This window comes from Paroedura picta, chromosome 7, assembly GCF_049243985.1.
Source record: "Paroedura picta isolate Pp20150507F chromosome 7, Ppicta_v3.0, whole genome shotgun sequence".
NCBI classification, from domain to species: domain Eukaryota; kingdom Metazoa; phylum Chordata; class Lepidosauria; order Squamata; family Gekkonidae; genus Paroedura; species Paroedura picta.
In genome coordinates this window covers 105,773,928-105,791,815 of record NC_135375.1, presented here as the reverse complement: position 1 = coordinate 105,791,815, position 17,888 = coordinate 105,773,928, and the positions used below count along the sequence as shown (strand labels likewise).

Below are 17,888 nucleotides of genomic sequence, written 5' to 3'. Positions count from 1 at the left end.
CCCCTGTCCTAGAGACATTCCATTGGCACTGTGGCTAAAGTAGAAGCTCTGTCTGTATGCCACAGTAAGGTTGGTGAGCTCTATGTGCATGACATTCAAGGGGATTATTTTTCTTTCAGCCTTACTTATGGGGCCACCTAGAATACACACTCCTGATGCTAATCCATTGTTTCCATCCATCAAGCCTGCCTATAACCCCACCACCCCCACCCCCAAAGGAATTCTGTGATGTTAATTTTGAATTGCGTTCGTGTTCAGCATGCTAAAAGTAAAAATTAGAACGACTGTAGGATGGAACAGCCAAGAAGGGCATGTTCAGCTTTCGGAGCTGTCAAGGTTCCAAAGGGCCTGCAAGATGGTGCTCTTCTGCCAGGCGTATGGCTGAGGCCAGCCTTGCGCACACAGAAACACTGACGCAGGCCTCCTTCCCCATCTCCCCACCTCCCCCCATGTGCCCACATCCATCATCATTAACAAAGGCTGGATACCTGAGCATCTGGTTTAGTGAGATAAGCCGGAGCTTTTAACAGAAGTCAATTTTCACTTATTTATGGCTTTATTGTTTTAAATCTATATGTCCGTTTTCCCCCCCAATGGTTGTTAGCTGCCCCAAAACTTTTATAGGGCAGCCTGTGTCCAATAAATAAACAAATAATGGAGCAGGATTGCTATCCACTGCAATGACCACTGCAAGTAGCACAAGCGTTTACCATTTTCTGCATTTTTGTAGTATATCTTGCTTTACTTTGTTCTCTGCATTGCTATCTAATTCTGCAATCCTTGTCCCATTGCACTGTTTTTAGTGTCTTATCCTATCGGGTTGCATTGTGTTATATCCCCTAATCCAGGGGTAGTCAACCTGTGGTCCTCCAGATGTCCATGGACTACAATTCCCATGAGCCCCTGTCATCATTTGCTGGCAGGGGCTCATGGGAATTGTAGTCCATGGACATCTGGAGGACCACAGGTTGACTACCCCTGTCCTAATCTAATGAAAAAAACAGACTACTGTAAATAAGTAAATATATAAATGAATTAAAATGTCCAACCCTTATATAAGCAAAAGGAAATGGAAAAGCAAAATCCAGTTTCCAAATGCAGCTGGCATAGCCTTTTGACATTTTACTTTCCTGCTGAGCAGGAAAGAACGGATTTATTTAAGCCATTTAAAATGGATCAATGCTCCAAGGTGTATTTAAAAGTATGCCGTAATCATAGAATAGCATCTACTATGGGTGTCCTGTTAGTGTATCGACATTTACTCCGAAGAGCACCACTTTGAAAACCGGTGTTGTGCTTACCTGTAACTGTTGTCGATATAGGAACACACTGGGCAATTCTCCAAATTTTATTCTCTCTTTAGGAAAGTAAGGGGAGTTTCCATGCTTAAATGGTCACATGCTCCAAAAGGGGGGAACTCCCCCTCGGTTCTCCTAAGCCATCGGGAACACTCCAAGGAATGCTAACAAGATCTCATAGCAGAGCAGGGGAAAAGGAATGTCCCTGCACAGAAGACAACCCAATGAACAACAGTTACAGGTAACTGTTTTCATCTGTAGTCTTCTGTGCAGTCCCAAATTGGGTGAGCATAAAGCCAAAACAGTCACTAGGAACAGAACCTTCATAAGCTCCCTCCCTCCCTCCCAGAAATCCATTAATGCATTCTGCCCCAGGACCTGTTTGTACTGTTATAGTCTGTTACCTCTGTTATAGTTATTAATGCTAATATATTATATTAGTTGTAGTTATTTACATGTTATGGAAAAATTAAGTTCCATGTATTGTTTCTACGTTCCGTGTAAACCGCCCTGAGCCTCAGGGGTGGGTGGTGTGTGTGTGTATATATATATATATATCCTTGACTGGCTCATAGCAGGTAACAGCATCTTATAAAATCCCCATTAAAACACCCATTAAAAGACACCTCCACTACTAGAGGGGTGGAGAAGGAGGTCTAATGATGTACCAGTTTGGTGTAGTGGTTAGGAGTGCGGACTTCTAATCTGGCATGCCGGGTTCGATTCTGCGCTCCCCCACATGCAACCAGCTGGGTGACCTTGGGCTCGCCACGGCACTAATAAAATTGTTCTGACCGAGCAGTAATATCAGGGGTCTCTCAGCCTCACCTACCCCACAGGGTGTCTGTTGTGGGGAGAGGAATGGGAAGGCGACTGTAAGCTGCTTTGAGCCTCCTTCGGGTAGGGAAAAGCGGCATATAAGAACCAACTCTTTTTCTTCTTCTTCTTCTTCTTCTTCTACTACTCAAACCCCGTGGGGGGTGGGGGTCGATCTACCTCGGTGATGATTGATATAGCCCCCTGCTGCCTGGTGGCAGGAGTACCGTATGGTGAAGAATTGGGTATTTCCAATAGGATATTTTTTGAAATGCTTTGTATTGTTTTAATGGGGTTTTTAATGGTATTTTATTGTGGGGTTTTTATGTTGTAACCCGCCATGAGCTGGCTTGCTGAGAGTGGTGGGCAAGAAATTCAACAAACTAACAAACAAGCGTGGGTTTTTTGTGTGACGGCCTCATCCATACTTGATAAGAAGAGGTACCTGCCTCAAAAGGAAGGTCCTTGACTTTATGGGGTGGAGAGTGGTGAAGTGGAGCCCTGCATGCCTGCAAAGAATGATGGCCAAAACCATGACCCTGTTAGATGAATCTGCCACATTAATTTATTGTTTAGAAAAGCACATGGCATTAAACTGGAAAAGCTTCGCTATTGATTTTTTATCATCTTTTAGAATAATATAAATGGACGTCCCCTTCCATAAAAATAACTGGTAACCCCCCAGTATTGCTACATAATTAGCAATTCTCAAAGTTAGGACACAGAATTAGTAAACATTCCTGCAGAAGGCATCAATTTTATGACTCATGGTCATCACGAGCATCTAGATGATGTCGAGCTTGCATTTCCTCAGCACCAAGGGACAATGGTGCTGGATGCGTAAACTGGTATAGGCCTCCCTCCTGCTGTGTCTGTAAAGCAGTGGTCCCCAACCTTTTTATCACCGGAGACCAGTCAACGCTTGACAATTTTACTGAGGCCCGGGGGGGGGGGTCTTTTACTGAGGGACGTCGCTGCCGCCTAAGCCCCTGCTCCACTTGCTTTCTCCTGACTTCCCACCGCCCGCTGGGGGGCACTGCCAGCAGCTGCGCAGTGCCATGCTGAGGGGGAGCCCCAGCAATGGTGGCCACTGGAGAGTACCAAAGATGAGCCGGCGGCAGGGCAGCCCCTGAGGCAGCAGACGGGGAGGAGGACGAGGAACCGTGGCCCGGTACTGATTGATCCATGGACCAGTACCAGTTTTCGGACCGGGGGCTGGGGACCACTGCTGTAAAGGACACTAGACAGCTTTCCCCAGATGGCAGTGGAGAAGTCTAAAATACCTTCTAACACAGTGAAGGTGTTGGTTCCTGGTGAGTCTGAATATAGCCTTCCTAAGAATTCATCTTTGGGCTTCAAAACAGAGGAGGTCACTTGCATTTCTCCAAACTTAGGGGAAGGACAATAGAAAGGGCATTACTACCAGGGGATTGGAGGAGCTTTATAAGGCCAAGAGGCTGATTGCTCAGGTTCCATAACTGAGACCAGATCTAAGGGAGAAGATGGTTGGAACTCAGGAGCTGGCTCCACTTCACCCTCGGACAGTGCGGGAGAATGAATAAAGTAAAGATGGTGATTGTATTCTGGGAGGAGGTAGGACCTCTAGGGCAAGTGCTGGAATTGAAAAGGTCGGAATGGTCAGAGCCACTTTGAGTGGAGAGCACCCATCAGGAACAGCCAGGAGATTCAGATTGGTGTCTAGCTGGAACTGGCCTTGGAACCACCAACAATGAAGGCAGACCAGATGGCTGATCCAATTTATTTGGAATTGTCCATGGCCATTCTGGCAAGGCAATAGATTTTGCTGCCGAGTTGTCAAAGCAAGTTAAGACTTTCCACAAAAGGTTAGCCTTTATTATTTATTTATTATTTAAGTGGCCAGGTCTATCAGACTGTGCTTCCTGAGTGAACTGGAGGCGATGCTTTTAATTACTGGTTTTGTGCCCTTCTCAGAGGCAAAGGAGACAGAGGGGATGCCTGTTGGTGCAGGTCTTTTTTGTTCCATGCTAGGATCATTGTTTTTAATAGCACCTTCTGCAGCGTGCCTGATAAGAGAAGCAACAAACCATATAGAAATCATAGAGAAAAACACTGGAGATCACTGGAACACTCTGCTGTGCAACCACAGCAAGAAACTTACTGAGGGACAGACACCCCTTTCAAGCACGTGACCATTTAAGATGGAAAACAGTTGCGAGCTCCTTTCAAGGGGGTGGAGCTCCCCTTTAACCTTTTTACCATTGAAAAACTGCAGAACATTCTTCAGGCATTGAGAAATCCCAGAAGTGATGTCAGCAGGCCATACCTCCCTGTCCCACCCCCAAAGGTAAGGTATTTCCAGAAGTGACATCACCCAGACACTCCCACTGGATGTGACATCATGCTCTGTTGCCCCCCCCCCCCTCCAATGCAGTTAAAATGAGAGTATTTACCTCTCTGGATTCCAGTCATTGCCGTGTGTGACAAGCATTGGTCAGCAAGGATTTTTATGGTTAGGCCACTCCCTTTCCCACCCCTTCCAAGCCCATAATTGGCCATTTTGGGAGGGGGAGGCGGGTCAACATCATAAATAGTCATATCACCTGATTAATTTTTTAAATTAAATATATAAAAATGTTTCTCATCCAATCGGGAAACCCTTCCAGGGCTGTCAGGACACCGTAGTCTAAAGAGAAAAGTAAAACCTGGAAAAATTCTCCAGTGGCTGGCCTGAACCTGCAGAGTACCAATATGCACCTGAAAATGAACACATATTCTGCACACCTAACATGCCAGGAAAATACAGCAGCTGAACAAGAATGCTTAAAGTGAGTTAGCCATAAACTAATTATGTCATGGGGTAGTCTAGTAACAGCATTTAAATGAGAACTGTAAAGGATCGCTCAGACAAGCTGGTCCACTTTTACATTTTCTTTTGAGGTTTCCAAATTTAGAACCAGGACCCTACTTAAAAGTGATTTTCCTCTTACCTGACAAACGTATTCCTTCCTTGCCGCAGATCCTCGGTCAGCCTTTTTGGATAATAGAGACAATTCTGCTTGCACCTCATCTGCACTTTCATAGGGAGATTCTGGACGCTCATCCCCTTGACCATCTGAAATCTGAGCACATCAAAGTCCCTGACACAAAGCCTTACCACTTGCCTGTTTTTGCAAGCAAACTCCCATTTCTGCCCTCCCCACCTTGTGCTCCCTCATGCAACACAGTGATGTCAATTCCAGGTGATTTTCTTGAAATCAACAGACCTCCCAACCATCCAGCCCAGCAGAGCAAGAACAAAGGCAAGGCACAGCACAGTGGAGCCCACCCAGCCTAGTCCAAAACTGGAACAGGACATGGAATGAAGGATTCCCCAGCCGGGGTGTTGCAACGCCTGACTAGTTGGGAGCCAACCAAGAGACACCGAAAAAGAGCTGGTGTGCCGAAGAGTCAAGGTCACAAATAAGATTTCCTACTCTGCATTTACACACAAATTTAATTCTGAATGCCCAAGTAGCATTAAATACTGCACGATACAATGACTTCACACCTTTGTCAAAATTTAATGAACTATTGTTTACATGGGGTGAGGGAGGGAGACCCAGATCAGAAGTTTTCTCAGTGTTCCCATGGGCCTCAACCATAAGCTTGGCACAAGAGTTACATCTTGCAGGCCTTGTGGAACTCTATGTACTCCATCAGGACCCTGCTTTCTCCTGACAGAACTCATTCCACCAATCAGGAGCCAGGGCCAAAAAGGCCCTAGCTCTGGTTGAGGCCAAATGGACTTCTATGGTGTCAGGGACCACCAACTGGTTGGTATTAATTGATCAGGGAGTTCTCTAAAGGATGAAGTGGTTCCTCAGAGTCACAGGGCCCAAATCCCATATGGCCTTGAAGGTTAAGACCAAAACTTTGAACTGTATCCAGAATGTAACTTGGAGTCAGTGTAGCCATTGGAGAACCGGGCATACAGGAGCCCTCCAGGGTGTTTGGGTGAGGAACTGAGCCATTGCATTCTAGACCAGCTGCAGTTTCCGGAGCAGGGACAAAGGAAGACCTGCATAAAGTGAGTTGCTGTAATCAGGTCTAGAGATAACCATCACACGGATCACTGTGACTAGGTGACCTGGGGCTAGATAGGGCACTAATAGCTTAGCTTGGCAAAGATGGAACAATGCCAGCTGCGCTTTCTCGTAACTTGAGTCTCCATAGATAAGGAAGCATCAAAAATTACACTCAAGTTCCTGGTAATCTGTCCAGTTCAAAGTTGCACTCTGTCTAGCTAGGGCAAGCATGCTTCCTGATCTCGTCCTTTCCTACCCAGCCACAGGACCTTTGTCTTCAAGGGGTTGAGCTTCAGGCAATTTGCTCTGATTCACTCCACCACAGCTTCCAATCACCCTGTCAATGAGCTTGGAGGGGCATCTGGCCATCCATCTGTAGACAGAGCTGGGTGTCATCAGCACACTGATGGCACCCAAGCCCAAAATTTCAGACTTGTTGGACAAGGGGACACATGAAGATAAATAAGATGAATAATGTCGGGGAGAGAACCACACCCTGCAGAGCCCCAGATTGGAGCTGGCAGAGATGCAACTGATTCTCCCCAAGTCAAGGCTAGTGAAGAAGGAGCAAGTGCAGGCACACAAATTAAGGCATTGTTTGAACAATGATGAACTATTATGAGATAGGGTTTCAGGTAACACTCGAAAAGAAGCATTATAACCCACCCACCCCAGCGATACTTTGGGAAGGAATTGTAAGAATAAAAGTAGCAAGGAACTAGCTTTTTGAAATGATTACTGGAGTTATACTGGGGAAAGAATGGTATATTGTGAAAAGTAGTATAGAGAATACTGGGCTGAATACAAACAACCATACGTAGAATGGATCTTTCCCACCATTATTACCTCAAGAAGTGTGCTTGCAGACAAAAACACAGATCTCGAATAAAACTTAGTTAATCTTAAAGGTGCCACTGGACTCGAAACTTTGTTCTGCTTCTTCAGATCAACACGGCTACCCACCCGAATCCACCCTCTCGTTTCTCATTTCTGCAGCAGTTATTTGCTTCATGGGTTTGTTATGTTTTGATGGTGTAATTTATTCAGATTTTGAGTATTTTTTGCACAGTAAAAGAGTTTATGAATATTTTTATTGCTGACATCAAACATTCAATTTCACACTTTGGTTTTTTTTCTTATGTAAAAGATTAACCCTCAAGGACAGTATGCTATTTTAAAGATATGTCTATTCTCCCTCATTTGTAGTTCTTCTCTTTCCCCTGACTCTGAAGGAATATAACAGCTGTGAAGGTGGCTGCAGTTGTGTATGCTTCCCTTGTACTGAGTCACCAACAGATTGGGTGACATCCCTTCAACACAATATTAGGTATCTACTGTGGAAAGACGGAGTCCTATTATTGTTTATTCAAACAGAGTGAAGCCGGAAGAAAATGTAAAATTAGAGTTACTTTGATGCTTTGATTGAGGTGACATACATTAAATTGCTGCTTAAAGATGTATCTTTTTTTCCCCCATGATAGTCTGCCCTTTCCACTGAGACTCAAGGCAGATAACACAGAAAAAATCAATACAACCAACAAAATGGGATGTCTAATAAATGACACGTTAGGATTTGAAGAAATTTGAACAGCAACCAGCGGTGAAGCACAGCATAATTAGACTTTAGTGACTTGTTGGTTGTTCTGTATTATTTCGTACATTCAAATGTTTCACATATATTTAACAGATTGCGCACACAAATAATTAAAAACACACAAACTACATAACCTCTATGCAACGCACTAGGATGTGCAACAACCAAATGGGAAAGCCGTAATACATGGTTGCAAGCACTGGTGATTCCACAGGCAGCCTTTCATGCCATCAGCTTCTATGCAAGGATTAGGGGAAAGGCCATGGCTCAGTGGTAGAATGGCTACTGGGCATGCAGAAGGTCGCAAGTTCAATCCCCAGCATCTCCAGCTAAAACCACCAGGCTAAAACCAGCAGGTGATGTGAAGGACTTGAGCCTGAGATTCAGGAGTGCTGCTGGTAGTCTGGAATAGACAATGCTGACCCTGATAGATGGACGAATGGGGGGAGCTTTAGTATAAGACAGCTTTGTGTCTTGTATCAAGAAGAATCCTGGCAGAAACAACTGGAATCTCGCCATGCTTGCCTGACCCCTTGGACCAAGAAGAACTTGCTACATTCAAATTCCTAACAAGTACTTTACAGGAATGTATACAGCGCTTTTTAAGAGTTAAAAGTATTCCGGAATTTAATAAGCCCAAAGGCCTGAGTTAAATAAACTCAAAAGGAATTTTGGAGGGGCAGTTGGATGAAGTTCCATCCAAGTAGGACAGAGCTGAATGTCCTTCCTTCATGTATTCTTTTGTTTCCCAGAAAGGGCCTCTGGCCTACCATAAAGATATTTTCTTTTGTGAACTCCTTCATTGTCCTAGGATACTGGTGCAGACTGCATGGTAAAGTCCTTTGGAAAGAAAACTATGCAAGGACAGGAGGAGTCAGTGATACTGCTAGGAAACCCAAGGTGCTCTCACCCCTCCAAACTGCAGATCCTTATTGGGGTTCCCCTGTATTTTTGTTGCACACTGGAATTTCCATGGGATGATGTACTGAGAGTTAGGGGGAAATGGAGTCTTCAAAGCAGAATGCCCTGCTTCAGACCAACTGCTTCCTCAACCTGTTTTATGTACCCCCTCCTTTCCTTCCCCAAAGAGGGCTATTGGCTGACCACTAAAGGTGTATGTGTGTAATGCAGAGTTCGGTCATTAGCAGACAGGTAGGTAGAAAATTTCCCCACGTCTTCTCCCCCCATGTTTAACAACGACGAGTGGATACCATGCCAGGCAAGCCTGACAGTCTTACAAGAACATCAGAAGAGAACTGCTGGATCAGGCTAAAAGCCCATCTATTCTAGCAACCTGTCTTACACAGCAGCCAACCAGTTCCTTTAGTCATCGATAGACTTCTCCTCCAGGAATCTATGTAATTCCTCTTAAACAGCTGTTTATTTCTGCGGTCATCATGACTTCCTCTGGCAGCAAAGTCCACATGTTAATCACTCTCTGTGTAAAGTAGTATTTGCTTATGTCTGTCCTGAACCTACTGCCCATCAGCTTCATCAGATGCGCTCAAATTCTAGTACTTAAGGGAGTGGGAGCTAAAGTTTGTCAGGCAAATAGCCCTAAGTATTAAAGAGAGAATACTGTAATCACAAATCTGCTACAAAATCAATCAGAGATGCTATCAAGAGTGAAAGTAAATAGAAATGCTTCAGTGACTTCTATGGAAGACGTTAATGCCACCGAAACTGATGAGTAGAAAAAAAACATCTGTTTTGTGTCAAGTGCGTTAATTTTTACGTTATCTTTTTCAGTACATTTGCTTTTTTCCCTAAAGGTATACTATTTAAGGGAAATAGATGTTATGCTGTCTTAAATGTTTACATATATTATTCCAACAAGAATAATTACCATATAAAGCTTTGGAATCATTTGGACAAACCAAGCCACCTTTGATTCTCCCACCCCCAAGGAAGCATTTCAGTTTAAGAATTTGTTGTCACTGAAGCCTAAACTTAACATGGGGTTCTTGTAAATTTCATCCCCCAGTCAAGAAGAAGAAGAAGAAGAGTTGGTTATTATATGCCACTTTTCTCTACCCAAAGGAGTCTCAAAGCGCCTTCCAATTGCCTTCCCTTTCCTCTCCCCACAACAGACACCCTGTGAGGTGGGTGAAGCGGAGAGAGTCCTGATATCACTGCTCGGTCAGAACAGTTTTATCAGTGCCGTAGTGAGCCCAAGGCAACCCAGCTGGCTGCATGTGGGGGAGTGCAGAATCGAACCCAGCTCGCCAGATTAGAAGTCCACACTCCTAACCACTACACCAAACTGGCTCAAAATAGACATAGTAAATTAGATCATATTTTATTCAAGGCACTGGGAATTGTCATTGTTCATTTTTGCCAGAAAATCTACATCACTCGTCCTAGCAACGATTAGGGTTCTGTGCTAAAGCATCTATCTGTGTTGCAAATAGATTAGAGCCAACCATTGTTTGAAGCATGGCTCTGCTCTGCGCTATTCTTGCAAAGGGCAGGATGAAAATGCAAACATCATGTATGGGGAATTTTTAAAAAACTTGTCTCACACACACAGTAAAACTAGCAGCCTAATTAATCAGTTGATTTAGTTCGCAGTACAGAAAACCGAAATGCAAAGAAACAGCTTAGTTCTAAAATGTATACACTCAAGTTGCTAAAATATCTGTTCCACATAATATATTTCTGGTAAGGCCTTGGAGGACTGTGTCTCATGGCTTATGTGCCACTCACCACTTAACACAGCTTAACAGGGGTGGCTGTCCCACCCGAGTGCCTCTTCCTCCTCCAACCGGCTTGCCTGTCTGTCCAGAGGCCAGCCATTTGCCTCCCATTCCCCACCCCTGACCACCTCCTTCCACTTCCCTCCGAGGCTCAGAGACTGCAGATCCCTGCAGCGTGAGAGCTGTCCCTGCTGGTGAGTTCCATAACAGCTGCCTGCAGCCTTTCCAGGTCCTGGGGAGAGGGGGAGGCCGTCCACAGAGTTCTTCCACACCACCTCCCCAATCTAGCACCCATTGTATTCCTGAATACAACGGGCTTGGCCCCTATTATTTTCATAAATGTACTTTGTTGTAGGTCAGTTTATTTGTGTATGTATGGGGGGGGGGGGGAGAGGGAGAGGATTCTATATCTAGAACCCAGAAGGAGCACTGACCTAGAATGGACTATTGGCGTTGACAGATTGCTGCTTATCTAGCCTGTCCTACCTCTAGAGATGCTGATTCTAGGGCCCTCGTTTTCTCTGGTCCTTCTTTAATGCGGCAAAAACCAGATCAGGGAGGAACAAGACTGCATTTCTGTCTGGGATCCAGTTTGTGTGGCTGAGGTCTGACGGGAAGACAATAATATGGGGCGTCTGTTTTATTTAACTCTGCTGGGCTATGCAGCCCTTCATGAACTCTGCCCTGGAGGTGGGGTGGTGGCTGCACCAACACAGGCATCACATCGCAAGATGTCACAGTCCCACTGTATACTGGTGGGCAGATCCTTCTCCTGGATGCTTGATTCTGATCCTGCGTTGAGCAGGGGGTTAGACTAGATGGCCTGTAGGGCCCCTCCCAACTCTAGGATTCTATATGAAAGTTTAAGTCTGGGTTGGGATTAAAAACGGAACATTTTCTGGACATATGGAGGATACTTTCATTTTTATTAAATCCCCCCTTGCTCTTGGACCTTGTCTTCTGCGCACTAAATCATATTAGGCACCAGGGGTCCCAAACCAGAGAGGATATGGACGTTGGGGACCACTGGGAACAAATGCAGCTAGTGGTGGTTTAAGAAACAAACACCTCTTTGAGGTGCTATAAAGTAGGGGTAGTCAACCTGTGGTCCTCCAGATGTTCATGGCCTACAATTCCCACGAGCCCCTGCCAGCAAACGCTGGCAGGGGCTCATGGGAATTGTAGGCCATGAACATCTGGAGGACCACAGGTTGACTACCCCCTGCTATAAAGCTCTTCTTTGAAAGGATGGAGAGTAACTGCAAGCCTATTAATATGCATTCTACCCTATTTGCCTGCCTGACCCCCAGTTCTGACAATCGATCAAAATTGGTTCCCAAAACCTGGCTGCACCTTAGTATAACCTGGAAAGGCCAGGGAAGTCCAGTCTTGTCAGAGCAGTGTCAGCCCTGGAGAGTGCTTGGAAGGGTGATCCCCAAGGAATCCCAGGATCATGATGTGGGGGCAGGCAATGGCAAACCATTTCTGAATCTCCTGCCTGGCAGCCAGACATTCTACTCTCCTGGCTATATCATACGCATCGTTACCACTTAGTGGCTCTAATATTTCAGTAGTGCCACTGTGGGAGGAGCATGTCCGGGATCCATTTCTGGCTGTCCGGCCGCCACTTCCGTCCGGACACGCTCCACGGGCCCCTAGAACACCTGCCCCCAGAAGGCGGCCGTGATACACTCAGGAAGCCTCACGGCCAGATGCAGCCTGGCCACCAAGGGGAGCACACTTATGGTGCCATGGCCTGGCCCCAGCAGGCTGGGCGGCTGCAGAGGCATCGGGGGTACCCATGCCACAGGACTGGCAGCCTTCCATGTCAACTGGCACACCTGCTACAAGTGCGGTGAGCAGGTAGGGCGACCGTGTCGGCCTCAAGGGGCCCGCTGCTAGCGGCCGTTGCATTCCTAAGTGCAAGGGGCTTTCTGCCTAGTGCCATATATATTATGATAAATAAAATCATAATGTGCCCAAGTATACACTTTACTTTCCTCCTAGATGAAATAAAATGGATGCCCTTCATACTTAAAACACCCCTCCATTGGTGCCCCACCATCATCCACAGCCGAACTGCACAGCTGAAAAATTTTTGTGCCCTTTTATTCCCTCCCTCCAATCTGTTTCCTTTGCACAATAAATCAGGGAGCGCAGCTAAATTTACTCTTCAAATCTAATTCAATCATTCTTAGTTCAAGAATTATTTACTGAGCTATAAGGAACAAGAGCCTCTTGTGGTGCAGAGTGGTAAGGCAGCGACATGCTGTCTGAAGCTGTCTGCCCATGAGGCTGGGAGTTAGATCCCAGCAGCCGGCTCACGGTTGACTCAGCCTTCCATCCTTCCGAGGTCGGTCAAATGAGTACCCAGCTTACTGGGGGGTAAACGGTAATGACTGGGGAAGGCACTGGCAAACCACCCCGTATTGAGTCTGCCATGAAAACGCTTGAGGGCGTCACCCCAAGGGTCAGACATGACCTGGTGCTTGCACAGGGGATACCTTTACCTTTTACCTTTTAAGGAACAAGAGGGTTAAAAAGGTTTTCAGAAACAAACTGTCTTTGAGGTGCCAAAAAGCTCTTTTGAAAGGAGAGTAACCGCAACACCTTTAAGATGCATTCTAGCATGAGGCTGCGATCCTTTGTAATGAATGCTTAGTATTAAAGAAATTAAAAACAAGAAAAGTATATTTGGTTGTTTTCCCATAAACCTATATTCGGCTAGTCAGAAACTGGGAGGGGTGGTGGTGGTGGTGGGGTTCTATCTCGCTAGGAGTGAAAAACGCCTTGAAACAGCCCTCTGTGTTCCTCACAGTTGTGTTTAAAGCAGGGGTGGCCACACTGTGGCTCTCCAGATGTCCATGGACTACAATTACCATGAATCCCTGCCTGCATGTCCCAGCTTCAAAGGGATAAACAAAAATTGAGTCCAATAGCACCTTTAAGACCAACAAAGGTGGTCCATTTTTGTTTTTCTACTTCAGACCAGCACGGTTACCCACTTGAATCTGCTTTAAAGGGAACAGTCATTGGGAAGCAGCTGCCTCTATTCAAGAAAGATGCTGTCTTCAAACCTCGCAATAGTTTGGGTTTTTACCCTACCATTACCCTACCCTACCATTTTTTTTTACCCTACCCTTGGCAGCCATTTTATGACTTACAACCCCCATCCAATGGCAAGGATTTTGAGCTGGTGTTAACTGCCCTCTCTCAAAATTCCAAAGGCGCACATAGATTACATTTTGCCCTTTTTTTGGACAGTGATTCCCTACAACTTTTTAAAAAAATGAGTAGGGCAGCTTATCCAAATGCCGCTATTTGTTAGTGTCTTTACCTCATTCTCAGTAAAGGAAGCTGCCGGAGATGAGCTTTTGCTATAAGCCAGATGTGAAGTTTCTGCGGCTGAAGCTCGATTCCGCTTCTTCAGTGGTTTACATGCATCTGACAGACCTGTCGTTGTGGCAAAATAATGTCTGTTTATCAAGTGAACTTGGAACGTTGGTGTAGTCCTTTCAAGCCAGTTGAAAACATTTCCTCAAATGCATAGGAGTAATCTACATGGCCTTTTAGACATCTACAATATCGTTTATGGGAAACATCAGAAAGTAATTTTTTAACAGGAAGACATAAAGCACGTAAACAAATCTGCAGATTGCTGCTTATTGCCTTTGTGTCCCACTTTCACCGTGGAATTTGGTCTACATGGTTTCCCCCCCATTTTGCTAACGAATTTCCTAATGTTTTAAAGCTATACTAATTAGCGGGTAGCATTTTGAATACAAATTGAGGCAACTAGTTCTTAAGACACAATGTCCCATAAAAGGCCTGTCCCCTCCAATGGCAGAAACTCATTCAGTCCAATACATTCAAAAACTTGCTGCCTACTTTTGCCCCTCTTTGTTGAAATAAACAAATTCATTAACTGCATGAAAAACTACAATACTGAGTAAGTAACAGAATGCTGTGGCATTTTACAGGCATATTTATTGTAAAAATCAGCTTTCCGAAGCTAGATCTTATTTCCCAAGAAGCATTTGAATGTAGCTCTCAGTTATCAAAATTTCATGCCACAATACTGTCACAATCCTATATAATTGGGCTTCCCTTCCTCTGTCCCCTTTCTCCCACCACCTCATCTGTCTAACTTTGATAAGTCAGAAAATTTTCCACCATAAGTGCTGAGAATCTGCACTTTATTTATAATCTTTATAATTTTACACTGTTCTATTGCGTTATTTTGTTGTTTTTATTACCTAATTTATAATAACTACGTAATGTCTTTTTTGAACCTGCTGTTAACAGCCCTGAGACGGTGAGCCCAAGAGGGGGTATATACAAATTAAATTATAAATAAATATTACTTTGGGGGGATTAAATCCAAGCAGCTCAATGAAACCTACTTCTAAGCAAGCATACATACAGTCAGGCTGTAACTTGTTGCTCTGTAAAGTAACACGAAATGTAATGTTTGTTGTCTTTAAAGACAACTAGTATCCTGCTACTTTTCTGGTTTTCCAGAAATTTTCCGGAAATTTTTAAACAGAGGCTGGAGAGGCTGATTCTGTGAAGGCTTCAAGGGGTGGCAGGCTACAGTGGATGAGCGATAGTGTTGTGAGTGCCTGCACAGTGCAGGGGGTTGGACTAGATGACCCAGGAGGCCCCTTCCATGATTCTATGGGTCCCTAACATGGTACCATCAAGATGCCTGTCAAAGACCTTTTATGGCACCAGCCAGATGTTTTAGAAAGTGGGCGGGGCAGGGTGAAGTTGTTTCCTGGCAAAGCTTCTGATTGACGACTGAAGACCTGACTGGCTGAGCAGAGCTGCCACCGCAGCACAAGGACCTTTATTGTGCGGCTGTGCCCACAACGCTGAGTCAGAATTCCAAAGGTGACTGTGGGCATAAAAAAGGTGGGGATGCCTGGCCTTGACCGATGAAATTTGATTCCAGCGTTTACTACCTGTTGCCTTCATGCAAAGGCTCAACCTTTGCTGCTGAGCAAGAACTGAGCTCGGGGACGACTGCAGCTTCCAGTCAGTATTAGAAAAAGATGTTGATCAACAACGGCGATGCAGGAAAAATGCTACTCAGATTGGCCAGTAATGCCACAACGTTTCATGAAAAAGACGGCTAGCCCTCTCGAACAAAAAGAATTCATCATCATTTTGAAATACGTTACAGCAAGCTCATTCTCACCACATTACCTGACTGGTTCTTTTGGGAAGAAGAGATTTCTGTGCCCTTAGTGGAGTTTGCTTTGGCTGTTTTGTCACTGCTTGTCTCCCTCTGTCACAAAAAAATAAAATAAAAATAAATAAAATGAAAAAAAAAACTTAAAAACTTCTAGTCGGGGTAAATGCCGAGATGTCTTCAAAGGTTTTCTGCTAGTAGACAAATGTATCGGTTTAGCTGTGCTGATCATTTTAAAATATAGTTTCAGCAGTTACAATAGCCCTGCTGGATCAGATCAGTGGCCCACCTAGTTCAGCCTTCTGTCTCACACAGTGGCCAACCAGTTGCCCTGCAGGGCCAACCAAGAGCTCAGAGACCCAAGTCTTCCCCTGATGCTGCCTTCTTGAACTGGCTTGCCTCTATATATGGGGGTTCCCCTAAGTTATCATGGACAATAGCTACTGACAGACCTCTTCTCTGTGACTCTCTCAACCCCTTTCCCACACATTGTGGCCATTGCTATGCCCCCAACCATGAATTCCACAATAACTCACTGATTAGACAAATATTTATTTTGTCAGGCCTGAATCTATTACCCATAAATTTTGTTGAGTGCCCCAAATTCGAGCATTATGGGAAAAGAAGAAAGTCCTCTCTATCCAGTCTACCTATTGCATAATATGATAAACCTCTATCATGTCCCCCCCTTCATTTTTCTAGACTAAAAAGACTCAGAATATCCATAAAGTTTCCTCTTAGGAAAGGTGATTCCCCAACCTCTTAGTCCCCTATCTCCCTGGAATAGGATTTGGGGGGACATTTCGGGAGGTTGCAGGAGTGGAAGTTTTTGCACCTGTGGAAACGCTGTGTTGGATGCAACCCGCTGTCTATCATTTTTAATTTTAAAAAAACAGCCATATAAACATCTACAAAGTTACTTGTAAGTCTGAAGTTCAAAACGACATATTAATTTTTAATGCTTGTTCTCCAACTTACGACTTTTCAGCATTAGTTGGAAAGTATATTAAACAACTAGAGTGAAACCTATCTAAGAGTGCAAATCACCCCTGCGGATCATGAACTTAACCTACTTCACTGCTGCAGCAAGGCTAAAATCAGACCAAGAACCATGTTGAGGTCTTTGGCGAAAAGGCAAGAAAAAAAAAAAGGTCAACCAAAACCAAAATCCACTGAGCCCTTGAACCTCCCTGCCCATGAATCTATACGCCTGAACTGGCCAACCATGGGTCTGTTAGACTCTTACCCTGTTAGAATGTTATCCTATGTTTATCGCTACTATCCATTTGACTTAGCTACTGAGTTTTATGTATTGTTCTTGTTCCTCTACGTTTCATGTGAGCCGCCCGGGGCCTCAAGGGGAGGGCGGTCTATAAATGTAATAAATAAACAAAAGATAATACAGTGGTTTGCCTGGATAGAGCTTTTATTTCAAATTGTACTTGCTCCAAAAGATGCCATTTAATTAGTACCTCCTTGTACTCGTTTGAATATTCATTTTGCAGTGATTTTCCTAAAGAAGGCGCGGAAGAGAAAACGGTACTACCAGCATCTTAGAACAGGATCCAACAGCATGTGTACAGTATAATTTCTGTTGATTGTGACAGCCAGACACCTTATTTTTGCTCAGTCGGAGTTACAGTATGCAGATTTTACTCATACTTGAAACTGTACTGTGTTAAATGAATTCTACGTGTGTCCTGCAATGTATAAACCAGGGGTAGTCAAATTGCGGCCCTCCAGATGCCCATGGACTACAATTCCCAGAAGCCTCTGCCAGCATTTGCTGGCAGGGGCTTCTGGGAATTGTAGTCCATGGACATCTGGAGGGCCACAGTTTGACTACCCCTGGTATAAACTGAAGCTTTTCAAATTACAGTTTTCAGTTACAACATGCATGGCTTTCAGAGTCCTGATAGCACGGCATAGGGCTGAGGCACAGGGCATCACCACCAATAGAGGTCCAGGAGTATTCCCACCGATTACAGTTCCAGCATTATGAGCCGCTTGGGATGTCAGTTCCAAGTACAGAAATTCCTGGAGATTTCGTGGCAGGGTTTGGGAAGGAGGGAGGATACAGTCCCTCCGAAGCAGCCATTGTCTCCAAGGGGAGAGATCTCTATTGTCTGGAGTTCAGGTGTAATTCCAGGAGATCACCACATCCTACCTGGAAGTTGGCAACCGTATGAGCAGCACTTAACTGAAAACTAAGAGGAAGAAGAAGCCATTCTGTGGTTTTCCCCA

At 44.7% G+C, this 17,888-nt stretch overlaps 1 protein-coding gene across 6 annotated transcripts in view; it reads right to left on the bottom strand.

The window, feature by feature from the left end:
- The window catches only part of NSD2 (nuclear receptor binding SET domain protein 2), a 99,438-nt gene that overhangs the window by 26,689 nt on the left and 54,861 nt on the right, over positions 1 to 17,888 (bottom strand). For 4 of the 6 annotated variants that reach the window (XM_077345920.1, XM_077345922.1, XM_077345923.1 and 1 more), the window contains 3 exons: positions 15,659 to 15,740; positions 13,788 to 13,903; positions 5,084 to 5,215 (listed from right to left, as the gene is read on the bottom strand). In XM_077345920.1, the coding sequence (XP_077202035.1) occupies positions 5,084 to 5,215; positions 13,788 to 13,903; positions 15,659 to 15,740 (330 nt within the window). The remainder of the gene's footprint in view (positions 1 to 5,083; positions 5,216 to 13,787; positions 13,904 to 15,658; positions 15,741 to 17,888) is intronic. The other 2 variants (XM_077345924.1, XM_077345925.1) reach the window with 1 other exon arrangement.